Here is a 25,645-nt window from a genome sequence, read left to right as displayed (position 1 = left end):
AAACCCCGAGCAGGGGATGCGCCGCTGGGGAGGGGTGGCAGGGCTGGGGTCTCCATCGTCCCCTGCCACACACCTGAGGGATGCAAGGAGGGCGTCCTGATGCTTGCACCGTTGCTGCACCCCCTCCTGCCTCCCCGAGGGCACCGCTTGCCCCTCGGGGCCACCCCTGTCCCTGTGCCTGGCCGTGCCTCAGTGCCTGCTGCGTGCGTGTCCCTGGGTTAATGAGGCTGTGCTGAGGCTCAGCACCACTGCTGAGTTAATGAGGCTGTGCAGATCCGCCACGATGTGCAGCCCCACCAGCACAGCTGGTGCCAGCCACTCTCCCCCTGCCCTGGCTTTGTGCATGGCAGCGTGGCACCCAGTGCCCCCAGTTCGCCCAGTAGCAGCTGGGGGCGCAGCCCTGGGGGAGGTTCTGCCTAAATGCGACCCGCAAAAGGGGCTGGGTGTGGGGTGAAACACGTTGTAGGGCTGCTCCCTGGGCTCGGCGTTGCTTCTTAGCCCTCACAAATCACTCGGCTTCGATGTCTTGCTGCCAGCGCTCTCCGAGGGAAGCGCCCGGCCGCGGGTCCCGAGCCCCGGGGGGATTTCTCCCGGGTGGGAGCAGCGCCTTGGTGCCACGTAAGGGTTAACGTTTCCTAGCCCAGCGAACTTTGCTCCCTCCCAGGCAATTAAATACCCTCTGGCTGGAGCTGCCTGTCGATGCCTGGCGGGTTTCCAGCCCCGCCGAGTCCCTGAAGACGCGGGGCCCGACCGATTGATGGAGCCCGGGCTGGGAGCAGGGAAAAACACACCGAAATGCGCTGACCACGGCCGGGAAGCGCTCCACTTAGATTTACTCCCCAGAGCCCACTGGGGCAGGGGCACGGCGCTGCCACATCCCCGTCTGCCATCTCCCTCCGCGAGGTTGTGTAAACCAGCGAGCTGCTGCTAATTGCACGGGGTCATTAACGAGCGGGTGCTCTGTGGCATTAAGGCGCTGCTTCTCTGCAAGCAGCCCGCGCACACCTGCGGTCCCGCGGCCCTGCTCCCCACGCTGTGGGGCGGACGGGGGGGGACGGGGCCAGCCCACACTGCGCCCTTGTGTGGCCCCAGCAATGGCCCCTCTGTCCCCGGGGCAGCTGTGCCAGGCCCACGTCCCGCGCGAGCGACCGCGTGCCTCGCTTGGCACGGCCCCTGCCGTGCACCCGGCTCTTCCCCGGGGACAATTGGGCCCCCGTCTGCCGGCCCCACGGGACATCTGCTGCGTGCACGGGGCACAGGACCCGAATCTGAGCGGGCAGGATCCGTCCAGGCTGAGCAGAACCCGTGGGCTCAGAGGATGCTCGGTCCCCGCAGCGTGGTGTCCCCGAAGCTGGGGACCGCGGGGCTGTGCCGTGGGGACCTGGGGGTGCTGAGGGTCCCGAGGTGGCCTGGGCAGGGTGTGGGGACACATCGGCTGCCCCACGGTGAGGTGCTGGCTGTGGGGCAGAACTGAGTGGGGTGAGCACCCAGCCCCAGCCTCCCCGGTGCTTGAAGCTGGCAATTCGGTGCTGCACGGCTCCGGCTGGAAATAGCCCTCGCCCCCCCCCCCGCCCTGCCGCCTCCCTCAGCCCCGCCGGGGTGCCACGCCGCGGCTGCGCTGGTGCCCTGCTGCTGCCTGCTTCATTAAGGCCAGCAGCTGACGAATCTCCCCCCGCCTCGTCTTGCTGGGATCGCTAATTATAGCACAGCCCTGGGGTGACTCACCGGGAGCAGCCCCCGGCCCGGCTCTGTCCTTTCCCCCAGCCCCAGGGGTCCCAGCGCTAAGCCAGCAGCTCAGCATCCCACCGCCCCTTTGCCCGGCAGGGTGAGCGGGGATTTCAGCCCCGGGGCTGGTTGTGAGGTGTTTTTTCCACCCCTTGCATGTGGATGTGCACAGCCTGGTGGTGGGAAGCGCCGCTTTCCAGCCCAAACGCCCGCAGCTGAGCGCTGCTGCAGGGGGCTCAGGTCGATCCTGCTCATGCAGAGGGCTGTGACAGCGGGGACAGGGCACGGCCCCAGGTGCAAAACCCCCCGGCCAGGTGGATGCTGCATCCCCTCCAAGGACCCTCTCGGCCGGGACATTTCCTCCAGCAGCAGCCCTTGGGGACGAGGTGAGGATGGGGGTCCCATCCTGCCTGGCACAGGGGTGCTCGCCCCCAGGCTCCGGGGCAGTTGGCAGCCACGTCTGCGGCTCCAGAGCTGTTTGCAGCATCTGTCTCCAAGCATGAGCCCGCATCTCGGCGGCACTTATCCCCATTGCCATAGAAACACACCCTCACTGCGGGCTGCGAGCCGCGGGGATCGAGCCCACAGCCTCCGGCACCGGGGCTCGGAGGCTCCTGGCTGCGGGGCGAGGTGGGGAAACTGAGGCTGGAGGGGAGGAAAAGCCTCCCCAAAGGGTTCCTCCGGAGGCTGGGAGGGCTGAGGAGCTCGCAAGCGTCTGACCTCTCGCCCTCTCTCCTTTTCATCTGCCGGCAGTGGGAGGAGAAAAAAAAACACAAAAAACTGAGACCAAAAATCCACAGCGGGGATTTGAGCAGATCTAAGGGCGCCAACGGGGTGTGGGGCGGGCAGTGGGGCGCGGGGGCGAGGCAGCCTGCTGCCCACGGGGCTTTGACGGGAGGCCAAGGCCCTAGAGAGAGGAAAAAGCTCCTGGTGTCCCCGAGGGGGCGAGGAGCAGAGCCCAGAGAGATGTCGTTGCTCAGGGTGAGGTGCCTGTCACTGTGTGCCATCACTGGGTGGTGTGCCATCACCGTGAGCCATCACCGGGAGAGGTGCCATCTTCGTGTCCTGCCACCGTGTAGGGTGCCATCACCATGTGCCATACCAGGTGAGGTGCCATCACAATGTGCCATCACCGTGTAGGGTGCCATCACCATGTGCAGTCACCAGGCGAGGTGCTGTCACCGTGTGCCATCACTGGGTGGTGTGCCATCATCGTGTGTCACCCCTGGGTGAGGTGCCATCACCGTGAGCCATCACTGGGTGGTGTGCCATCACTATGTGCCATTCCAGGTGGGGTGCGCATCACCACGTGCCATCACCGTGTAGGGTTTCATCTCTGTGTCCCATCACTGGGTGAGGTGCCCATCTCTGTGTGCCACCACCAGGTGAGGTGCCATCGCCACGTGCCATCACTGGGTGGTGTGCCATCACTACATGCCATACCAGGTGAAGTGCCATCACAGTGTGCCATCACTGTGTATGGTTTCACCTCTGTGTGCCATCACCGGGTGAGGTGCCCATCTCTGTGTGCCACCACCAGGTGAGGTGCCATCGCCATGTGCCATCACTGGGTGGTGTGCCATCACTATGTGCCATACCAGGTGGGGTGCGCATCACCATGTGCCATCACCGTGTAGGGTTTCATCTCTGTGTCCCATCACTGGGTGAGGTGCCCACCTCTGTGTGCCATTACCTGGTGAGGTGCCATCCCCATGAGCCATCCCCAGGTGAGGTACCATCACCATGTGCCATGTCACTTGAGGTGCCATCCCCACGTACCATCCCCAGCTGAGGTGCCCATCCCCACGTGCCATATCAGGTAATATATCATGCCATATCATCCCCACGTGCCGTCCCCAGGCGACGTGCCGTCCCCACTTGCCATCCCCCGGTGAGGCACCCACCTCCCTGCAGCCAGGGCTGTGGCACCCCCTCGGTCCCAGGGTGCTGCCAGACATCGCCAAGGGCCGAGGACCTGCGGGCAGAGCCGGGAGCTCTCGTCCCCCCCTCCCCCGGGCCAGGAGGGTCCCTGCCCGGCCGCTTCGCCCCCTGCGCGCCCCGGGGCCGGCGGGGGCGTCCTTCGGGCTGGCCCGGGTGGCTCTGGCCACTAGATGGCCCTGCGGCTCCGCCGGGCCCCCCCGAGCCCCCCCCCGCCCGGCACCGCCCGGGGGCTGCGGGGTGCGAGGAGCAGGGAATGGGGGGCAGGGAATGGGGGACAGGGAATGGGGAGCTGGGCATGGGGGGTAGGCAATAGGGGGCAGGGAATGGGGACAGGGAATGGGGAGCAGGGAATGGGGACAGGGAATGGGGAGCTGGGAATGGGGACAGGGAATGGGGAGCTGGGAATGGGGACAGGGAATGGGGAGCAGGGAATGGGGACAGGGAATGGGGAGCTGGGAATGGGGGGCAGGGAATAGGGGAGCAGGGAATGGGGACAGGGAATGGGGGCAGGGAATGGGGACAGGGAATGGGGAGCTGGGAATGGGGACAGGGAATGGGGAGCTGGGAATGGGGACAGGGAATGGGGAGCTGGGAATGGGGACAGGGAATGGGGAGCTGGGAATGGGGACAGGGAATGGGGAGCAGGGAATGGGGACAGGGAATGGGGAGCAGGGAATGGGGGACAGGGAATGGGGAGCTGGGAATGGGGGGCAGGGAGCTGGGGACAGGGAATGGGGACAGGGAATGGGGGCAGGGAGCTGGGGAGCAGGGAATGGGGACAGGGAATGGGGTGCAGGTTGGAGGGTGCAGCATGCAGGGTGCAGGGTGCCACATGCTCTGCAGGGTCAGGGTGCACCATGAAGGGAGCAGGGTGCGGGGTGTGCAGCCCAGGATGCAGCTCGTGGGGTGCAGAATGCACCGCGTGGGGTGCAGGACACGTGTGGGGTGCAGGATGCAATCTGTGGGGTGCAGGAGGCATCATGTGGAGTGCAGGATGCAATCTGTGGGGTGCAGGGTGCAGGGCGCAGCACACAGGGGACACAGGGGGCTGCCACCTCGCGTTGGCAGCAGCTCGAGCTGGAGCAGTGTCCCTGCAGAGGGGAAGGGCTCACGAGGAATGGTGATTTGGGGGCTGTTGGGGCCCTGCAGCCAAAACATCCCGGGTTGGAAGTCAGAGCTGCAGCCGTGGCTCAGCCCTCGGCCCCGGGGCTGCGTGGACACCCCGTGCCCACCCGTGCGCACCCGCCTGGGCTCTGCTTTTGGTGCAGAAAACACAGAGGGGAACGGGAATTCCTCTGTAGGGTGTGCTGGGGGCATGAAGTGAGTAGGGGAGAGCCCGGAGAGAGCCCCAGTGATGTAGCAGCAAAGGGGGGATGAGTTGGGAAAACACCCAGGGGGGCTCTGGGTGCCGCTGCCATTTGGGTTGGGGTCCAGGCTGGTGATGCCTGGGGTGGGCTGAGGGGGTGGGTGGGGTTGGGCATGGAACGCAGCCCCGCGGAGCTCCTGCCTTTGTTGGGGAGCTGGGAAAGGCAGCGCCACCCCGCAGCCCCTTCGCCAGAGGAGGATGAGGAGGGGGCCCGAGGCCAGGCTGCGGCCCCCCAGTGCCCCTCGAGGGGCGCAGACGGGGACGGGGCACACCGTGGAGGAACCCGCGCCGCCACGTGCGCTCCCCACCTGAGCCTGTCCCTCGATAAAGGCTCGAGATAACGCTGGCAGCCGCTCGGAGCAGCCTCTGCCAGAGGCTAAGAGCCCGAGCAGCACTTAAGGAGCCGTTACGGGTGGCTTAGGCCAGCTCAGCTCCGATTTATCTGATCTGGGTGGCGAGGAAACCCCGGCTGGGCTGAGGGAAGGCTTTTGGGGGGGCCTCCCCTCGCTCGGCGGGGCTGGCCTCTGCCCCGGGAAGCGGGCAGGATGCGGCCCCAGCGCGGTGCTTTCCCCGCCTGCAGACCCCTCTCCTTCTCCCTTTGTTGTACGGGTCCCTGCGGGATGCCGGGGCGCAGGAGCACCCGCTGCTCCTCCGCGTGTGCTGCCCCTGGTATCCGCATGGATCGGGCATGTGGCACCCCAAAACCCCTGTGGTGGGGTGGCACTGCTCCCCCCCCCACCCCCCCCATTGCTCTGGAGGAGGACGGGGGGGGGGGTTTCTCCTCTTTCTTTGCCCTCTCCCCCTGCTTTCCCCAGGGGAGGCTCTGGGGAAGGAGGGCAGCAGGGCTCGGGCAGGGTCCCGCAGCAGCACGATTCAGGGCTGGCACCGAGCAGCGCCGCCACCCAGCTCCGGGGGCTGGGGGGGGTTGGGGGGGCTCATCCCTGCCAAGAAGGGGAGGGGGCTTCTGGCTGGGAATTCAGTTGGGGAGGGGGAAATTCCCACCGAGTGCACGGGGGGGGCACACACCTCCCTGCTGGGGGGGCAGGAGGCTGGGGGTGAGCAGCCCCCGCACCCCTACGGGGGGGTCGTTTCCAGGAGGTGTGTGCCCCCTGTCTTGTGGGGGGGTGGCTCATGCAATATGGGGCTTTTAAAGGCGGCATCCCCAAAATCCCCCAGGGACGGGGGCTTCCCCCAGCCCAAGGGGGGGGGGATGACATGAAGGGGGGTGGGGACGCGCCCCCCCCCCCCCCCCCCAGCCCCTCTCCAAGTGCCCGGACCCACCGGGGCTCACCCCGCAGCAGGAGCACCTCTCGCAGCCCACCCCCCCTTGGGGTCCCCCACCCCCGGCTGGGGGCAGTGCCCCGTGTCCCCCCCCCTCCCCTTAATCCCCCCCCCCGGTCCCCGCGGTCCCCGCAGCAGGTGCGGAGCGGAGCGGAGCGCAGGGCGGAGCGGGGCGGGGAGCGCAGGGCCCGCACCCCCCCTGCCCGGGGGCGGGGAGCGCAGCGGGGCCGTGCCGAGCCGAGCCGTGCCGAGCCGTGCCGTGCCGCTCCGAACCGGGCCGGGAGGCGGCATGGTGCTGGTGCTGCAGCATCTCCTCACCGCCCTCCTTCAATTTTTCAGACGGGGCCAGCAGGTCTTCCTGAAGGTGGAGGACGCCGTGCCCGGCTCCGAGGCGCTACAGGTAGGGATGGGGACAGCCCCCCCCACCTCCCCCTTTTGCCCCCCCCCCCCCCCCCCCGCGGTGTCCCCTTGGGTCCCCCCCACTCCCCTCCCAGCCGCGCCCCCCATCCCAGTCTCCCCTCCCCTCCCATTTGGGACCCCCTTCCCCGTGCCCCCCTTCCCCTCCCCTCCCATTCGGGACCCCCCCTTCCCGTGCGCACCCCCCTCCCCGTGTCCCCCCTCCAACCCTCTCCCACTCGGGACCCCCATTCCCGTGCCCCCCCCCCCCCCCCCGACCCGGTTGGGATGGGGGAGCTTTGCTGAGCCCGCTCCCCGCCCGGTCCCGGGGGGTGCCCGGTTTTAAGGGTGGGAAGGGACTGGGGGGGGGGACACGAAGATCAATGGGGGGGGGGGCGGTGGAGCCGCGGGTCCTGCTGGAAAAGCGGGGTCGGGACGCTGCGGGGGGCCGGGACCCCCCCGTGTCAGGGCTGAGCATCCCGCACGGCACCTCCCGGCCGGGCCGGGGGCTTCCCCCCCCCCCCCCCCCCCAAACCCCCGGCGGGGTCTGTGCGCCCCCGGCAGCTGCTGGGGTCCCGAACCGGGGCGGGGGGGGGGGGGACACGCTGGGGAGGTCGTGCCCGGTGGGGAAACTGAGGCACGGAGCTCTGGGACCGGCCGGGGGAGCAGCGGGGACCCCCCCATCCCGGGTGCACGGGGGGGGGGAGCCCACCCCCGGCAGGGACAGGGGCAGCGGTGCCCCCCCGGGGGCTCGGGGACGCGCCGGGCTCCGCGCCCCCCCCCCCCCCCCCCGGCGCTGCCTTTCCTGCGGGGAGGTGCGGATCCTGCCGGCCCGGAGGAAATGGGCTGGCCCTGGGGGGGGGGGGGGCGGCCCCGGCCCCGGCCCCTGCCCCTGCCCCGGCCCCGGTCCCGGTCCCGGCGGGCCCGCAGCGCCCTCCCGCAGCCGCACCGGGAGCCGCCGCCGCCGCCGGGGCCGCGCCATGGGCACCCTCCGGGACGCTGTAAGGCCGGGACCTGGGGGCTCTGCCCGGCCGCCCCCTATACCCCCCCCCCCAACACCCCCGGAATGGGGGCTCCGGGGCTGTGGGAGGGGGTGTGGGGACGAATGTGGGGGAGTCCCGGGGGTCGCTGGGCTCGGGGTTGGGTTTGGGGGGCAGGGGGTGTGGGGCATCCCGTGCGTTTGCGGGGCCGGTTTGGGGTCTGATGCGTTTTGGAGCGGCTGGGGGGTGGGTTGGGGTCCCCGGCTCTGTGCCCACCCCCAGGCAGGAGCCGGCTCCCCCTGCTGCTGCCCGGTGCCCGGCATCGTGCCCACCGTGGGGCTGACACCGGGGTGGCTGTGCCAGGATGGAGCAGGGGGGGCACCATCAGGCCCCCCCAGCAGCGCCATGCCCCAGTTCCTCTCCTCCCTCACGCAGGTTTTTGGGGGGAAGGATGCGCCCCGGCTGAGGAGGATGGGAACGCGCTGGGTGCTCTGTGCTTCAAACGCACCCAGATTTGGGGCAGCTCGGGGGGCTTTGCTCCAGCCCTGAGCCCCCTCGTGTGCCCAGGGCTGGATTCCCTGACCTCAGTGCCCAGCACCGTGGTTTGGGTGCGAGTGTCGCGGCCGTGGGCTCGGTGTCCCCCTGCCCGCAGCGCAGCTCGGCCGCTGCCGGGGCGAGGAAGGGAGCAGCGGGCTTTGCCCTGCGAAAAGAGGGGCAGGAAACAAAATGCGCCGTGGGAAGCAACCAAAAGCTGCTGACAGAGAGAAAGGAACTAGGAGAGAAAGGCCAGCAGCACTGGGCTGCGCTGCGGCCGGCAGAGAGGGGCCAGGGTCGGCACGGCGGGCTGGGCCGGCAGGGTTTGCTGCGGGGGTTTTGAGCCTGGGGACGTCGGAGCTGTCACCCAGCAGGGGCAGGATGGGCGATTCCTCCCCGTGGTAGTGCTCGGGGTGAGGGGATGTGGTGTGGGGTCCGTGGTGGTCCCAGAGCCCAGGACCCAACCCGCCCTGCCCCAGCAATGTGCCTCGGGCAGCCTGTGGCACATCCGTCTCGGTGTTTTGGGGACGGGGGACACGGGACGGGCAGAGCTGCCTCTCCGGTGGGCGATGCTGTGGCAGCACGGGGTGAAGGGACCAGAGCGGGGCCACGGAGAGGTGCGTGGCGAGGGGAGGACACCGCTGTGCTGCCCTGCGCGGGGACGCCGCGTCCCTCCTGGGATCACCGTGGTCACCAGCAGTGCCAGGCCGGTGGCACCGCCTGCTTTGGGACCAGCAGCCCCGAGCCTGCATCTGTGGGGCTGAGTTGGCCCTTGGGGCTTTTGGCTTGGTGTCCCCCCCCGGCCCCGAGCACCCCGCAGCGGGGTGAGGCCGCTCCGGCGAGCTGTCTGCGTCTCCACCGCTGCCTCCTCTCCCTGCCTCCTCTCCCAGCCAGCGGCCCCAATGCAATTACCCGCTGACTGGCCCATGAATCAGAGCCTAATTGATACGTGTTCGCAGCCTGGCCGAGCAGGAAGCCAGCCGGGGGGGTTGGGGGGGGGGGGGGGGACCGTGCTGACCCACTGCTGCTGCACCCGCGCTGGGCTGGGGGGGGGCACGGCGCAGCTACAGGGCAGGGGGCAGCCGTGTCCCCGCGCCCCCCCCCGGGGCACCCCGTCCCGCCCCGGGGACGCGTCGACCCTCAGGGCGCACCCCTCTCCTGCCTCAGTTTCCCCACGGGGGGTGCGGGTGGGGGCAGGCCGGGCTTGTGGGGCGGGGGACAGCGCGGGGACATGCGTGTGTGCAGCCGTTTGTCTCGGCGCGGCCGCCGTTTCCTCCCGCTGACACAAACACATCAGCAGGGTAATAAAGGGGAGGAAAGGGCCGCGGCGGCCGCGCCGCACAATGCAGGGGCGCTTCTTTCCATGACGTGCAACGGGGGACGGCTTCCTCCCCTCCCCTGCCCTGCTCACGGCCCCCACCCTGCTGGCCCGGGGGCAGAACGGGACCCCCAGACCGGGGCTGGGCACCCCCCGGCCGTCCTTGTCCAGGGGGTCCCCACCATTAAATGCTTGTTCTGTGTGTGCAGGATCAGCCCGTGCCACCTCGGTGCCTGTCCTGGTGCTGCTCGTTTGGGGGCTGTGGGTTTTGGCATTGTGGATCCCCCAAAATCTCCCGTGTCCGTGGGGTGAGGTGTGTGCCACGGGGTGAAGTCCCCAGGGATGTCACAGCCACCCTCTCGTCAGCTCCTGCGCCAACCCGTGGGTCTCGGTTCTCCTCCTGGAGCCTCCCCGGGGACATCCTGTGAGCTCCTTGTCCTGCTGTGCCCACAGTCAGGGTCCTTGGGCACCTCCGGGTGGGTTTTGGGGATGGCCCTGCTGTGGTGCCCAGCCCCGGGCTGCCACCAAGGGGCTGCGGGGGGAGCCCAGAGCCTGGCCGGAGCTGCGCCTGCCCCGGGCGCACGGGGACAAGGAGGCTTTGGGGCAGCGGTGCCGGGTGGCTTTGACCTTTGGTGTTTGCTGGAGGGGAGGAATTTCTCATGCTGGAGCCGGCAGCACAGCGCCAGCATCGTCCTCCTGGGCACAGCGTCTGCTCCGTGCCCCCAGACCTCGGCCCTTTCGAGCTGAGATGAGATATTTGGCACGGAGGCGATGGCACGGGGCCCTGCCCGCAGCGGGGACGCAGCGAGGCCGACCCCGGGGGGCTCAGCAGGGCTGGATCCAGGTTTCACCTGAGCATCCCCAAAACACATTCCGGAGCTGGGGAGACCAGCAGCCTCCTCTCAGGGCTGGGTCTGAGCCGGTTGCATCCCCAGCCTGGCTGCCCCACGGTGCTGGTGGCCTGTCCCTAGGAGGACGGGTGGGGAGATGACGGGTTTGGGGGAAGCGGGGCTGCCTCCTGACACCCCGTGTCCCCCGTGCAGGAGCAGGGACGGCCGTGATGTGAGGCTGCTCCCAGCCCAGGATGCTGCCAGCCCCAGAAGAAAATCCTCCCTGGCAGCTGTGCTGTAGCCGGAGGGGGATTTTCGCTTCGGTTTTCGGCTCCTCGTAGGCGCATCCTGCTTCCACCCACGCACTGCGCAGGCTGGGGGGCCCTCAGCCCTTATCTCCTGCTCCCTGCTCCCTTATCTCCTGAGCCTCAAGAGAGAATCCCCCCCAAAATCCTGTGCTGCTCCTTTAGCCCCCTCCTTGCTTAGCAAAGCCCCCCCAGCCCCACGCAGCCACCTCTGGGGTGAGCCCCAAAACTAAAAGGGGAGCTGTGTGGCCAGCATCAGGCGTGTGAGCATCCCCTGCGCCCACAGGTGCTCAGGGTGGGCGATTGCACCCCAAAATGAGCCCTGCCAGGGAGCTCCGTGTCCCAGCCCACGTGGATGGAGGGGGCCAGATCTGGGGCAGGGGGGCAGATTTGGGGCAGGGGGGCAGATTTGGGGCAGGGGGCTGTGATGCTGCCCAGGCAGGCGCTGACCCATTGAGCACCAGCTCGCCGTAGGGTGGCCGGGGTCCCTCCTGCGACTTCTCTCCCTCGCCTTCCCTTCGTGTCTCCCCGTGCCTGCTTCACCCATCCTCTTCCTCCAGCCAGCTGGGTGCAGGGAGGGAGCCAGGCAGGGCTCGGCTGCTTTTCTGGGGCAGATCTGTGGGTTTTTGGCTGCGTGCTCTGGTCCCGGCCCTGGCCTGGATTTAACGTGTGACTTTGGGTTGCGCCTCAGCTTCCCCCCCCGAGTAATGCAACTCCTGCCGTTCATGGGGCCAGACAACCACGGGGCTGGACCCCGTAACCCAAACCCCTCAATATATGGAAAATAAAAGATTATTTGGGAGCCAGGAGCAGCTTTTCCATGCACTCAGAGCAATGTCCTGATGATGGTGTTATTGCAAGCAGCGAAGCTGCTCTGTGCTTGGTCCCAACGGAGCCGGGCAGTGCTGGCACAGCCCCGGGCCCCCCCCAGCCCATGCAGGTACTGCCTGGAGAGCTGCCCCAAATCGAATTCCTCCCCGGCTGCAGATGGCCAGCAATTAAATTTTCCCAGTTCAATCAGAGGCTGGTAAATGAGCTCCCTAATCACCGTGCAGATCCCATTAGTGCCGAGTGGGGACGTGTGAACGTTTCCCCCCCCCCCCCCCTTTCCCATGCCACTGCCCAAAGCACCCCCCCCAGGTCCCTCTCCAGGACCGTGTGCCCACGGGCTGCATCAGGCCGGGGGCTCCATGCGCAGCACCGAGGGGTCCTTTTGGGGTCTGTCCCAATGCCCTCCCCGCTGGGCACCCTCCTGGCCAAAAGCCCTGCTCCTGGTTGGCAACGCGGGTGGCCAGCAGATCCTTGCCACGGTGACCTCTCGGCGAGCCCAGCCACCAGCAGGTGTCTAGGAAAGCTGCTTGGTGGCAGCCCGGGAGGCGCAGGCTGCTGGCGGGGACAGGAAGGGCACCGGGTGCCAGGGAGAGCCTTCCAGGAACGCCGCGTCCTGGGGATGCGGCGCCGGCACCATGCCCGGCTCTGCCGCCGTGCAAAGGGCTGGCACCGGCGGGTGTGAGCGCGGGGCGTGCGGGTGTCCGCGTCCCCCAGGGACAAGGCGTCTGGGTGCAGGGGCTGCTGCTACTAACGGGGCGGAGAGGGCTCCGTGCTTGGGGATGGAGCTCGTGTTCGCTGCGGGGTGATGTGGGGAGGGCGTGCGGGGCCGGCGTCACCCGCGGTACGAGGTGCGGGAGGATTTTAGGGACTGGTTTCGCTCTCCCTCTGCCCAGGCAGCCACCTCTTGCATGGATGAGGTGGCTGGGTGGATGCGGATGCTCAGCCAGGTCCGTTTTCTGCCCAAGCTCTGGGTTTGCAGGACGGACCTGGCTGCACCCCAGCCCACAGGAACATCCCCTCCAGGCACCTCTGCTGGCACAGGGACGGGTTTCCCCATCCCTTTGGGCTGCTCTGAGTTGTGAGCTGCATCATCCCCCGGGTGCTGAGAGCCGGAGGGGGCAGTGGCAGGGCCAGCAGCACCAGGGCTGGATGTGTCCCCGGCACACGTCGGGCACACAGCTCCACCGCCTCGCCCCACAGCCGGCCCCGCTCCCCTTTCCCCCATCCTCCGGCACTTTATTTATTGCTGCGGCAGCCTTGCGGGGCCGGCAGCTCCTCGCCGTGCTGGGAACACAAGGGCAGGGGTCAAGTCCCTTCCTGGGGACACTGGGGTGTCACTGCGGCGCCGCAGTGCGTGGGTGACTCCTTCCATGGGGCCGTCCTTTCGCTTCCAGCCGTGGTTCTTGTGCTCACCCCGGTTATGCCGGGAACAAACCCTGCCCCGGCTGCCCCCAGGAGTGGGTATGGGGCAGGAGACGTGGGGCTGCGCGGGGCGCGTCGGTGACCTCAGGCTCCTGTTTTATCCAGGGGAGACGTGGCCAAGCGCTTTCCTTAGCAAATGCGTCGGGTCCGGGGTGATTCGGGGCTTTGCCGGCGCGCGGCACCGCGGCTCTCGCGGAGCGGGGCTCTGACAAGCCATTTATCTGCTCCTCGCAATTTGTTTACCGCCCGAGTAACAACTTCCTTCCCTTCCCTTCCCTGGCCGAGCTGCTGCTGCTGCTGCTGCTGCGGGAGAAATCCCGAGCCCTTTTCCAGCCCCGCTCTTATCAGCAGCTAATTAGCCGCGAGTATTTTTGCCAGCCCTGCGGGGCTGTTGTTCCAAGAAGGCCGCGATGTTCTGGGTGACGGGAAATCCTTGAGGAGGACGACGGCCGCGGTCCCCGGGCCGTTTGTCCTGCCTGACAATGGTACATCAACAGGAAGCGGCCTTGACTCCAGCCCCTTTTTATCAGCGGGGCCGTCGCTGGCCCACTGTGGGTGGAGGGATGCGGCCGTGGCCGGGCCGGCCACGATGCGGGGCGCACGGGGATGGCTGGGGAGCACCCCGCTGTGCGCCCGCCGCCACCCCCGTGTGCTCCCCAGGGAGAGCCATTCCAGCTGAATCTGTCACAAAAAAAATAAATGGAAACTGGGGTGCAAAGGGACCCATGCACACCGTTTGTGCAAACCACCCCGCGCAAACCACCCCGTGCGCACTGCTCCATGCGCGCCCCTTGCACAACCCGCCCTGTGCCAACCACCCCATGCGGGCCACCTGTGCAAAACACAGCCCCGTGCACACTGCCTGTGCAAGCCTCCCTGTGCCCTGTGCAGCCCCCCCCGTGCCCCCTCCCTGTGTGCGCTGCTGTGGCCACGGGCCTGGCTGCCCACCGTGCGCCCCGCACCACTGAACGGTGATTATATTGCGGCCTCATCAGCCGGGACTCGCTAATAGAGCAAGAGCACCTGAAATGCCTCTTAAAGTGCTATTTAAGGAGAAGCAAACGGCTCACGCTGGTGCAGTTAGCCAGCTCTTTGTGCCTGCTTGGTGGTGGGTAAGGCGCTGGTTAGGCGCAGCGGGCTCAAGCGAGCCCGGATCAGGGGCAGAGGGGCTCACCACGGCCCTTTTACTCCTCCATCCGCACTAAATCCCAGCGTGGTGCTGGTGGAGCAGGGCTGTGGGCTGTGTAGGGACTGGCTAATCCCACAGGGTGTGGGTACAAGCCCCAGGGAAGTGCCAGCCCCAGGTCCCAGCCCAGCGGTGCCGACGGCTGGGGCCGGCTCCGTGCTCTTGAGCACCTGCCAACGGTGCCGAGCTCCTCATCTATCTGCTGCACCAGGACCCCGGGCAAAATAACATCTGGGATATAAGAGATATCCCAGAAGTGTTTCCTTCCCGTTTACACTCATTAGCCCGATATAAAGGATGAGGTAATTAGGGGCTACCTCGGGTTGCAGGTTGTTGCTGCCTGATTGGATTAAACCAATGTAATTTGCGACCGAAAGCACTGCTCTCAGCCACGACTGCAGGCACGGCTGGGCGGACGGGTGGGTGGGTGGGTGGATGGACAGACAGAGGGATGGACAGAGGGATGGACGGATGGACGGATGGATGACTTGCCAGCCGGGGCTGGGCAGAGCTCCCCTCCCTCCATCCCTCCCTCCATCTGCCCCTCCATGCGTCCATTCCTCTGTCCTTCCAACCCTCCCTCCATCCCTCCACGCCCTCTCCTTCCATCTCTTCTTCCTTCCTTCCAACCCTCTCTCCCTCCCTCTGTCCCTCTGCCCCTCTCTATCCCTCCATCCTGTCCCTCCAGCCCTCCATGAATACATTCCCCCATCCCTCCGACCTTCCCTCCATCCCTCCACCCCCTCTCCATCCCTCTCTCCCTCCTTCTGTCCCTCCTAGCCTCTATCCCTCCCTCTCTCCCTCACTCCCTCCCTCCTTTTGTCCCTCCCAGCCTGCGTCCGTCCATCCCTCCATCCCTCCGTGCATCCGTCCCTCCATCCCTCCACCCCTTCTTCCACCCATCCCCCCAAACCTCTGTCCATCTCTCCACGCTTTCATGCACCCATCCTTCCACCCTTCTGACCCTCCCTCCCTCCTCCCCTCCCTCTTTCTGTCCATCCTTCCCCCCTCTCTCCATCCATTCTTCCGACTCCTTCTGACCCTCCCTCTGTCCATCCCTCCCCCTCTCTCCATCCATCCTCCCGGCTCCTTCTCCTCTCCCTCCATCCCTTCACCCTTCTGTCCCTCCGTTCCTCCCTCCATCTGTCCTTCCATCCCCGTCCCTCCATCCCTCCCTCCGTCCCCTCCACCCTTCTGTCCCTCCGTTCCTCCCTCCTCCCCATCTGTCCCTCCGTCCCTCCACCCCTCCCTCCCTCCATCTGTCCCTCCATCCCTCCATCCCTCCTCCTTTCGCTGCCTGTGCGCCTGGGCAGAACCTTGCCCCATTTTTGCCCCATGCCCTGTCGATGCAGACTGTGGGGCAGGGCAAGGATCCGGCCCCGGGGGATCCTAAAACAGGGCTGGGGAGGGCTCGTGGTGCCCCAGGCTGCCCGCGCCATGCAGCAGCTCGGTGGGAGCTCCGTGCTGCCGGCACCCGGCGCCGGGGCTATATTTAACCTCACCCGGGGGGGCAGGGGGGCAGCCCCGGGGGGAGCGTGGCTGGGGGGCTCGGCAGCCTGGAGGCAAGGCGGGGGGGGGGACGGGCGAGCTGCCTGAATCACTGGATATTTTTAACGCCGCCAGATTGCTCCGCGGATGCTTGGGAAGGGCGGCGCGGGCGCTGGGGGTTGGTTGGCAGCCGGCAGCGAGGCTTGGCCGGGGGGCTCGGGGGGGGGGGTCTCGGCTGTTCCTGGAGCTGCTGGGGGGGACGGACGCACGTGTCCCAGTGCAATGACAGCCAGCCTGGTGCAAAGGGCCGTGTTGTTCCTGGCCGGCAGTGTGTGTGGCATGGCGGGGAGGGGATGCTCGGCACGATGCTTGTGCTCGCGATGGTGCCGGAGGGTCCTGGAGGGGGGGACATGTCCCCGAGGTGCCCCTGGGGCCCTGCTGCGTGCCACCTTGTCCCCCCCCGGCTCCGTGTCACCCTCCCAGCCCCGTGCTGCAGGCAGCAGCGAGATTCCCAATGGTTTTCCCTCCTCCACGCCCACCCCCAGCCCCTGCTGCTCCCCCCGGGCTCCAGCCCCACCAAACACGACCCAAACCTGGCCAGCGCCGCGACTGTACCCCCTTCGCGTGCAGCTCTCCAAAAATGCCCGGTGCCCCCCCTTGCTCCCACCCCACCGGCAGCCCCCACGGCTCCCTGGGCTGGTGGCTCCCAGCCTTGCCATCCCTCCAGGAGCTGTTGTAGGGCCGGTGGGGGGGCACAAGCGTGCCAACGGCACCCAGTGTGAGCTGGGGAGGTGGCAAGGGCTCGGCGGCCCCGCGTCCCTAATTCCGTTTCGCCTTCCCTGGCTCGGGGAGCGGAGGTCGGCCGCTGTCCGCTTGCATCCCCAAGGCGATCGTTCACGCGGGGGCTAATGCGCCCTGACTAATCCACTTACAAATTAATTGAGACCATTTCCCTCGCGTCCCCAGGTGGCTGCGTTCCCGGTCAAGGGGCAGGTGCCGGCACGGAGCGGGAGCTGGGCTCGGAGCTCCGCCACCCGCTGCCGTGACCATGAGCCCGGCAAGCTGCCGGCAGCTCGGGGGGGGATTTACTCGTGGCCTTTACCGAAAAAAAAGCTGGGCTGAAAATTCGGCTAGAAAATAATTAATTTACTACAGGTTTCTCGGCCCCACCGGGAGGATATTGGCGGAGGCTGCCAGCCTTGTGGCACGGGGAGCAGATCCCCCCGGCTCCCTGCCCGGGGCTCAGGGAGCTCCTGGGAGCCAGCACCCATGGGTGCTCGCTCAGCCTGGCCAGGGTGCACCCACCACCAGCGCAGCACCGGGGGCCAGGACCAAACGTCTCCTGCCTGCCCCCAGCTGCTGGCGGTGCCGGGCGACATCCTTGCGCCAGAAGTGAATGGCCACATGAGCTGTGCACGAGAGGCGTGGGGACAATGGGGACGCTCTCCCCGTCCTTGCACGTGGGACCCCAGCCCCGTTGTCAGCTGGATGTGGGGCAGGACCCAGCCCCGCTGCAAACCCAGGGCCCGGGGGTGCCTCAGTTTCCCCTCGCTGGCAGAGGAGCCCGGCAGGGAGCAGTGCCCGCGTCGCAGTGCTCGCTGGTGCTGGCACTGCTCTCCCAGCGTAGCGGGGTCCCAGGGGCCAAGGGAGGGGGGTGCAGGCCCTGAGAGCCCCCCCGCAGCGAGAGGGGGTGCCAGGAGGCCCCACAGCACCTGGGTCCTGCTGCGTCCAGGTGGTTGTCCTCGTCCCCTCGTCCCCTTTCCAGAGAGGAAGGGCGGCCAGGGCGGGATTGCGGTGCTCCGTAAACGTCCCCACGGGGCAGGAGGAGGCTGCAAATTTGGGCAGGATGGGGCAAGGGTGGGGTGGTCCCAGTAACCCCAACCAGCCCCTGCTGCCCGCCCAGCACCGTGCAGGGAAGGGTGCTGGGTGCTGCCGCTCTCGGGGGGGGAAGGTCGGGTAAATGGGGGCAGAGCGCGGTGGTGCCTCTCCAAAATTGCTGGATTTGTGTTGCCCAGTCACCGATGAATCCCCAGCCCTACAAAGGAAGCCGGGGGGGGGGGGGGGGGGGGGGGACAGAAAAGGGGGCAAATACCTGCCTGGTGCTCCCCCCCCGGGGAGGAACGTGGGGTGCTGGCACTGGATGCCGACGCCGTGGCCGAGGGCGGCAGCGCTCCTGCCCGGTGGCTGCACCCTGGCTTGTGTCGGCGCGGACAGATTGCTTACCCTAACGAGATGAATGGCTTCATTAATCACCCCGTGGCTCCGCCGAGAAACGGGGGGGGCAGATACGGCTCCGGCGCTTCGCCGCCCTGCGGGGGGGGGGAGATGCGTGCTGGCCGAGCGGGAGCTGGGACATGGGGTGGGCAGGGGGCACGGACCCCAAAAGCTCCCGGCACCCCAAAAGGAAGGTGCTTGGGGTCGTGGTGGGCCCATCCCCTCCGCGTGAACCGCCTTCGCGAGCTCCTCTCCATCATGCAGCCCGTTAATTGCGATATCGAACGGAGCCCTGCTGAGGGCACAGCCCCGCTGATGAATTCCCCCAAGGAGCTGATGGAGATTTAATTGCCCCTCGCTCTCCTGGGGCGCTTGTACCGGGTGGGGGGGCCCCTTCCTGGCCAGGCTGGGTGAGCCGAGGGGGGGTTGCAGGGCCACGGGTGGGATCACCCCATTACCACGGGCACCCCGAGCCGCTGCCCACAGCTCCATGTCCCCCCCGACACCCAGCCTGCCCCCATGTGCTGCCCCCACGTCCCTGTTCCTGCCACCCTGGCACCATTACAATGTTGTTTTTTTTTTTTTTTTTATGGGGGGTAGGACACAGACACACGCCAGGGCTGGGACCCCAATGGTTTTTTTTTCCCCAATGGGACCCCCAAATGGTTTTGAGAGCTTTTTGGGGACGTGTTGCTGTGCCAGGCAGGCGGCTTCTCCTCCGCGCACAGCTGCTGGGGGGGGCGGGGGGGTGTCTGCGTCTCCAAAAAATGGTCCTTCCCCTCGCACCCCCCCGCAGGAGGCATTCTCCGAGGGGCTGCTCCGCTCGCAGCGCCGGGGACGAGGGCAGCGGGCTGTGCTCTGACAGCTGGGAATCGCAACCCCTCCACGCCCAGGCTTTCCGCGGCGCTTCCCTGGCTCCACAAAGTTAATTAACCCCCGGGAAGCGTTGGGCCTCGAGAGAGAGCTGGGCCGGATGAAGGAGAAGGGTTTTTGGTCCCCAGCCCTGGTGTGCAGGGGGCCGGGGCTGGGGCTGAGCCCCCCCCCCCAGTGGGTCCCAGCGGCAGGGACCGGGTGGCCGATGGCCAACGTCGAGCGTTGCGCTGCAGGAGGGCGCCGGGCTGTGCCAACGCAGCCTCCTCCCGCCAGGCCCCGCAGCTTAATTAGCCCCGTAATTAGCTCCCTGGCAGGGGTGCGTGCCTGGAGGAGCCCGGGCTGGGAGCAGCACCAATCCGGCAGGGATGCCATGGGGGTGCCGCAGGCGGCGCAGGATGGGGCCAGGCGCTCCCGCAGGGCTCAGCCGCTCCGTGTCGTCCCCGGCGTTTGGGGGTGTTTCGTCCCGCTCTTAGGGCACCCAACGGGACCTATTCACAAAAATCCCATCCCCATAACCAGGCAGGGGGGGGATCTAATCATGGCACATGGTGCAGGATGTGGCCGGGGGGGGGGGAGGGGGGCGACACGACGAGCCCCCTCCCCATCCGTGTCCCCTCCATTTTGCACGGCGGCCCCAAGATGCTCATCCCCCTGCCCGGCCAACACTCATCACTGCACCCCACAGAAGGAGAAGGATTTATTTGGGGGGGGATAGGGGTTAATCCCCCCCCCCCAAGGCCCCCTCCAGGTTTGTGCAGAGCGGGGTTGGGGGGGCCAAGCCCGTGGCGCCCAGGAGGGCGCGCGCCGTGCTGCTGCGTCGGCTCCCGAGCGCGGCAATTAAGCAAAGGCAATAAACAAAGCTGACAGCAGGGCCCCAGCGGGGCCGGGGGGGGCCAGCAGCGGGGGGGGGGGGGGGGGGGGCAGCACCACAAGTACTATTTATGGCAAGAAATTCAACACTGGCCCCGCACGGGGCAGGGGCGCAGAGGGGCGCGGAGCTCTGCGGCGTGGCACCGGGGAGCGTGGCGATGCCCCGGGCTCGGGAGGGGGACAAATGCCCCCCCCCCCCCGACCCCCCCCGTCCTGCTGGGAGCAGGGTGAGCGGGGTGCCCCCGCCCCGCAAACGGCCCCACCTGGCTTTCTGCTGGCCTTTTTTTTTTTTTTTTTATAGCTCCTGCAGCTTTTTTCCACCCCGCGGATGGGGGCCGGGTGCGGGGGGGGGGGGCCCGCGGGGGGCGGATTTTCCCGTCCCTTTTAAAGCCACTGCTCGCATCCAGCTGCCACCTCGCCAGCACCCGTCTGTCACCGCGCCGTCGTGCCACCGCCGTGGCTTTCCTGGGAGGGGACGAACGGCTCCCCCAGGACCCCCCCCCCAGCACCCGTTCTGGTCCCGCTCGGGCTCTGCCTCGCCCCCCCCCCACCCCCCAGGCGCGGCGGGGATGCCGGGCACACGCGGCACCCGGTCGAGGCCTGGCTGTATTCTACAGTGCATGTGTCTCCAGTGTTGGTGAGCGGCTGGAGATGCGGCCCTGTTGGAATCACAGCCAGAGCCCAAATCTTCAGCTCCCGCCGGCGCCGGGTTCCCCGCCGAGGACGCCGCGGGGCGGGCAGGTGGCGCACGGGGGGGGGCCCGGGGTGGGGGTGGGGGAGCAACGCGGGGCTGTGCCGGTTTGCAACGGGATTCGATGCTCGGGAGCGTTTTGCTGCCGTTTTCTTCCCCCCCCCCGAAAAAATTGGGTTGGCTCCCAGCACTCGGAGCACCCCCCCTCCAAGCCCTGGAGATGCCCAGCGCAGCGGGGAGCCGTGCGCGGTCGTGCAAGGCGCACGCGTGCGTGTCGGGGCTGCTCCCGGTGTCCCCTGTTCCTGCACGGGGCTGTTCCTGGGCCACGTCCGCCAGCTCTCGGCGCGTAGGAGCTCTTTGGTTCCCCTCCTCCCTGCTCTCTCCCCTTCCTCCCTCCCGGTTCATCTTCCCCGGGTTGATTCATTGCCGCGTTAGCCAGGAGCAGCCGGAGTTTCTCCTTGCCCCTCATGCGCCCCGTGCCATTCAGTCCCATTTTGTGCCTCGGGGACATGGTATGGGGACAGCCAGACCCCCCCCCCCTTGGTGACACTGCTCTAGAAGGGAGGACACGGGGCTGGGTGTCCCTGCCAAAGGGGGACAATTTCAGCCCCCTCCTCCCCAAACCCCACCATCGCAGCTCCAGCCCCGCTCCGTGCACCCCATCCCATCGGCTGCTTGGGGCAGGAGGAATTTGGGAGCCCCAGTTTGCACCAGTGGTGCCCGGGGCATGGCGCGCCCCCGCCTGGGGTTTGTGACAAGTGCTGGGACGTCGGGGACCGTGGCCAGCCCAGGGTGGCCGTGCCCTCACCGTGCACTTCGGGGGGGGTGGCCGGGGCGCAGTGCGCGGTGCTCGGGGGCTTTGCCAGATTTCGGTGCCCACGAAAGCTGCCGGCTCTTCTTTAAAATTCCACGGCTGCCTCGGCTGTCGGGGCTGTGAAAGGCGGGAGCGGGCTCGGGTCGTTTTTATTCGTGCAAAGAAATCAAAGGCGTAAATAAAGCCGGCCCGGGGTCAGCGCGGGGGACCCGGCTCTGGATTTATCGGCACGCGGCCGCCCTGCTGCCGCCGCCCGGCGCTGGTGTGGTGCTGGTGGGGCTGGTGCGGGCACTGGTGTGGTGCTGGTGGGGCTGGTGCGGGCACTGGTGTGGCTCGTGCTGGTGCTGCTGTGGTCCGAGCAGACGCCCGCAGGGCTCACACACGGCCACGTGTGGCTCCCCGTGTCGCCCTGCTGTGCCAGCCCCGTGTTGCACCACGTGTTGGGGCGCTCCCCTGCCCAGTGCTCCCAGTATGCCCCAATATGGCAGGATGGCCATTTGCATGGTCACAGGGACACCCAAAAAAGGGGTGACCGCCCCCCCCCCAGCAGCGCTCTGCAGGGAGGTGGCACCCGGCTCCTGTCCCTGTCCCCCTGGGGTGTCCCTGGCACCATGCACCCCCCCCCCCCCAGGCAGGCAGCGTCACCTGGTCGGGATTTTGGGTCCAGGGGGGGAAAAAAAAAACCCCGCTGTGGTGACGTGGTGACGTTGGTGACATCGCAGCGGTGACCACCTCAGCCCCCTCCCCGTGTCACCCCCCTCCCCCCCCCCATGTCTGCTCTCTCCCCAGGACGCCCTGCTGAGCCTGGGGGCCGTGATCGACGTCTCCAGCCTGCGGGACGCCCTGCGCGATGCCGTCCTCTCCCTGCTGCCCAAAGCGGTAGGTGGGGACCCCATGAGGTGCTGGGGGGGGAGGCACTGGGCTTCGATGGGTATCCGTGAGCTCCCCGCAGGGGGTGGATTCTCTGCTGGCTAATATTGGGGCTGAGCCACACGTCAGCGCTCTCCTCTTTGCCATTTTAAGCATGACCTCTGCTAACGTCCCCCCTGGACCCTTGCTGATGGCAGGGAGGGAGCGGTGCTGAGCCCTCCCCCCCCCCCGAACCAGCAGGACCCCTGAGCTCATTGTCCCCTTGCTGTCACCCAGCCTGGCCGCAGAAGGTGGCACTGCCAGGGGCACAGGTACCCGGGGCTGAGCCCCCGCGCTGTTTTTGGGGTGGGACCGTGCTGCAGCAGGAGGGTGCTGGCGTGCCCGGTGATGGGGTGGGGGTGTCCCCGGGGTGCTGGTGGCCCCGGGGTGCTGCTGGCACCCAGGCATCACGCAGACCGTGCCAGCACCGTGCCCCAGCCGAGCAAAACTCCCCCCTCGCCCCCAGCTCTGCCTCAGTTTCCCCCACTGCTCCATCCCCGCGGGATCCCGGCGCTCTCCTCCCCGCGCGTCCCCCTCGCTCCCCGCCTGCCTCCGCCGTTACTTCTGGGCGCCGAACGTGCGATTGCTGAAACCCTCAGCCCGGAAAGTTTGCCGAGCCCGGCCTTCGCCTGCCGCCGAGGGCTCCGGCAGCTCGCGGCCGTCAGACAGGGAGCAGCTGGCGCGGAACAAACCCGGAGCCGCGGCCCCTAACGTGTCCGTGGCACCGCAGCGTTAAATCACCCCGCCGCGGTGACACGCGCGTTATCTCCCGCGTTGGCAGCCGATAATGGGATTGCATCGCCTGCTGCTGCCGTGAATTACCCTTCCCTCCCTCCCCTGACCCCCCCGCCTCAGGGCGCTGGAGCGTGCCGGGGCCGCCTGGTGCCGGCTCCGCTGCCGCCGCCGCGTCTCTGCCGCCTTCTTCCCCCGCGTTGGGAGGTTTTGGGGTCCCGTGCCCGCGCTGGGGGCTCTTCGCTTCGATCCTGCCTGCTGCGGGGTGTCGGAGCTCCTGGAAAATCCCCCCCCGGGGAAAATGAGGCACGCCGTGCTCGGGGCGCCGCAGCTCTGTGTGCCCCGGGAAGTGCGCAAGGGGAAACTGAGGCACGCCGTGCCAATCCCGGGGGGCTGTCGGGGGGGGATTTGAGAGGTTTGCAGAGCCGGGGGAGGGCTGCAGGGGAGCAGCCCCCAGCCCCACGCAGGGTGCCGTGTCCTGCCCCGTGCCCTGTGCACGGGAGTGCACTGAGGCTGCACTGGGGGGGGGGGGGCTCACGGAGTTGCTGTTCCCCCCCCCCCCCCCCCAGGAGCACGTCTACATCTACCTGCTGGATGGGGACACCCGGCTGACCTGCGACGACCCCCCCCACGAGCTGCCCGCCGAGGGGAAGCTCAGGTGAGCCCCCCCATGGACCCCCTCTGCAGGGGGACCCCCACCGTCCCCCCCCCCCCCCCCACTTGGAGCCTTTTAGGGGATGCGAGACCCCACCAGGCTCTCCTGGATGAGCAGCTCGGGGGGGGGGCTGTGGGTGCTGTGCACGCGCGTGTGGGTGCTGTGCACACGTGCGTGCTGAGGGCAGGAGGTTTGCTGCAGCCCCTCCTGCAGAGCTGCTGCTGCCTCCCCCAGTGGTGGGTTTGGGGCTGCGGGGGCCTTTGGGCCACCCCGGGCTGTGCTGTGCGCCCCCGGCCCCCCCACCCACTGCAAGCCCTGCTGGGCTGTGGGTCTGGGATGAGCCACACGCATGCACACACCCCGTGCACGTGTGTGCGCACACACACACCCCTTGCACACACATCCACACACGTGCACTGCCCAGCCACGCATGCACAGACACACGCAGTGTGCACACACACACACACCCTGTGCATGTGCACACCCCTCCGCCTGCCATGTGTGTGCGCACACGTGCACACACTGTGCACATGCACCGTGCACGTGCAAGCACACATGCACCGTGGACATGAAGCATGCACATGCACCGTGCACGTGCACGCACACCCCATGCACATGCATACACACTCAGTGTGAACATGCACAATGCACGTGAAGCATGCAGATGCACACACTCGCTGTGCACATGCACATGGATGCACATGCCTGCACACTCACTGTGCACACGCACGCACACACCATGTACATACATGCACGCTCACTGTGCACATGCACACACGCACAACGCACATGCAGCATGCAGATGCACACACACTCTGCACGTGCACACTCCTTGTGCACACACACCCCATGCACACCCATACACACCCCTTAGGGGTGCACACACACACACACACACACACACACACACTCACTATGCACACGTACACACGCACACACCATGCACACGCATGCACACTCCCTGTGCACACCCCCCCTGTACCCCAAGCCCTCCCCGACCGCTTGCACCCCATGTGCCCTCCCCACCCTCTTACCCCCCACTCCCCCCTAGTTTTTTGGGGCTGCCCACGCCCCCCCACAGCCAACCTGCCCCCATGGGTGGGGGGGCTGCGAGCCCTCCCAGCACCACACCCCCCCCACTCACTGGGTCCATCCTGGGGGTCCCTTAGCGGGGGCGAAGCAGGGGGACATGGCACGGGGGGGGGGGGGTCCAACAGAGGCGGGGAGCAAAGCGGCCTCCAGGAGGGGGCACGGGGGTGGAGGCCCCTTGCCTGGCCTCGTGGGGGGGCGGCTCAGGGTGCCCCTGTCCCCCCCAGGGATGCAGTGCGGAGGCAGAAGCGGGTGGAGTGCGGGGGGCTGCCCCCCACCGAGCTGCAGGGCCGGCAGCTGGGCCCCCTGGCTGCGCCCCTCGCCCCTGGCACGCAAGGTGGGGGCTGCACGGGGCTGGGTGCGGGGGGAGGGGGCAATGGGAATGGGGTGGGCAATGGGCGGGGGGGGTGAGGGGCGAGTGGGGGGACAGACGGGTGGGATGGAGGGAGGGGTGGGTGGATGGGTGGAGAAATGGATGGGTGGATGGATGGATGGATGGATGGATGGATGGATGGATGGAGATGGATGGAGAAATGGATGGATGGATGGATGGATGGATGGATGGATGGATGGATGGATGGATGGATGGATGGATGGGTGGATGGGTGGATGGATGGATAGGAGAGTGGGTGGATGGGTGGCAGAGTGGGTCGGGGGCGGATTGATGGATGGGAGAAGGGATGGATGGGTGGATGGATGGGTGGGCACATAGGAGAGTGGGTGGGTGGACAGACGGGGGCTGCATGGGTGGGCACAGGGGTGGGTGGGTATGTGGATGGAGGGTGGGTGGGGGCTGTGTGGCTGGGCATGGGGAGGGTGGGTGGATGGGAGAGGGGCTGGGTGGGTGGGTGGAGAAGTGGACGGGAGGGGACAGCATAGAGTGGGTGGGTGGGCGACAGGAGGGCTGGGAGGGGGCACACGAGAGGTGGCTGAAGGCGGGCGTGGTGGGGCAGGGGCGTGCGGGTGGGTGGGCACTGGAGGGCTGCATGCACGGGGGGCAGGGGGGCATGGAGGGAGGGGGGGGGACGACACAATCTGAGGGGTCGGCGCCACCCCTCCAGCACCCACCCGGGGCTGACCTGCTGTCTCCTTGCAGTGCTCATCATCCCGCTGGTGGACAAGGACAGCGGGGCCGTGGTGTGTGTCATCCTGGTGAGCACGGGTTTGGGGGTGGCTGTCCCACAACGTGTCCCAC

At 67.7% G+C, this 25,645-nt stretch overlaps 1 protein-coding gene across 3 annotated transcripts in view; it reads left to right on the top strand.

The window, feature by feature from the left end:
• PDE2A (phosphodiesterase 2A) overlaps window positions 1–25,645 on the top strand; it is a 52,489-nt gene that overhangs the window by 16,241 nt on the left and 10,603 nt on the right. Inside the window, exons 2-6 of one of the 3 annotated variants that reach the window (XM_066990080.1) lie at window positions 6,653–6,713; window positions 21,855–21,944; window positions 23,276–23,364; window positions 24,678–24,787; window positions 25,547–25,602. In XM_066990080.1, the coding sequence (XP_066846181.1) occupies window positions 6,653–6,713; window positions 21,855–21,944; window positions 23,276–23,364; window positions 24,678–24,787; window positions 25,547–25,602 (406 nt within the window). Of the gene's footprint in view, window positions 1–6,536; window positions 6,714–7,577; window positions 7,711–21,814; window positions 21,945–23,275; window positions 23,365–24,677; window positions 24,788–25,546; window positions 25,603–25,645 lie in introns of those variants that run through there. The other 2 variants (XM_066990081.1, XM_066990079.1) reach the window with 2 other exon arrangements.

The sequence above is a fragment of the Anser cygnoides genome, chromosome 1 (genome assembly GCF_040182565.1).
Source record: "Anser cygnoides isolate HZ-2024a breed goose chromosome 1, Taihu_goose_T2T_genome, whole genome shotgun sequence".
In the NCBI taxonomy this organism is placed as follows: domain Eukaryota; kingdom Metazoa; phylum Chordata; class Aves; order Anseriformes; family Anatidae; genus Anser; species Anser cygnoides.
This window is presented reverse-complemented; position numbering and strand designations above follow the sequence as displayed.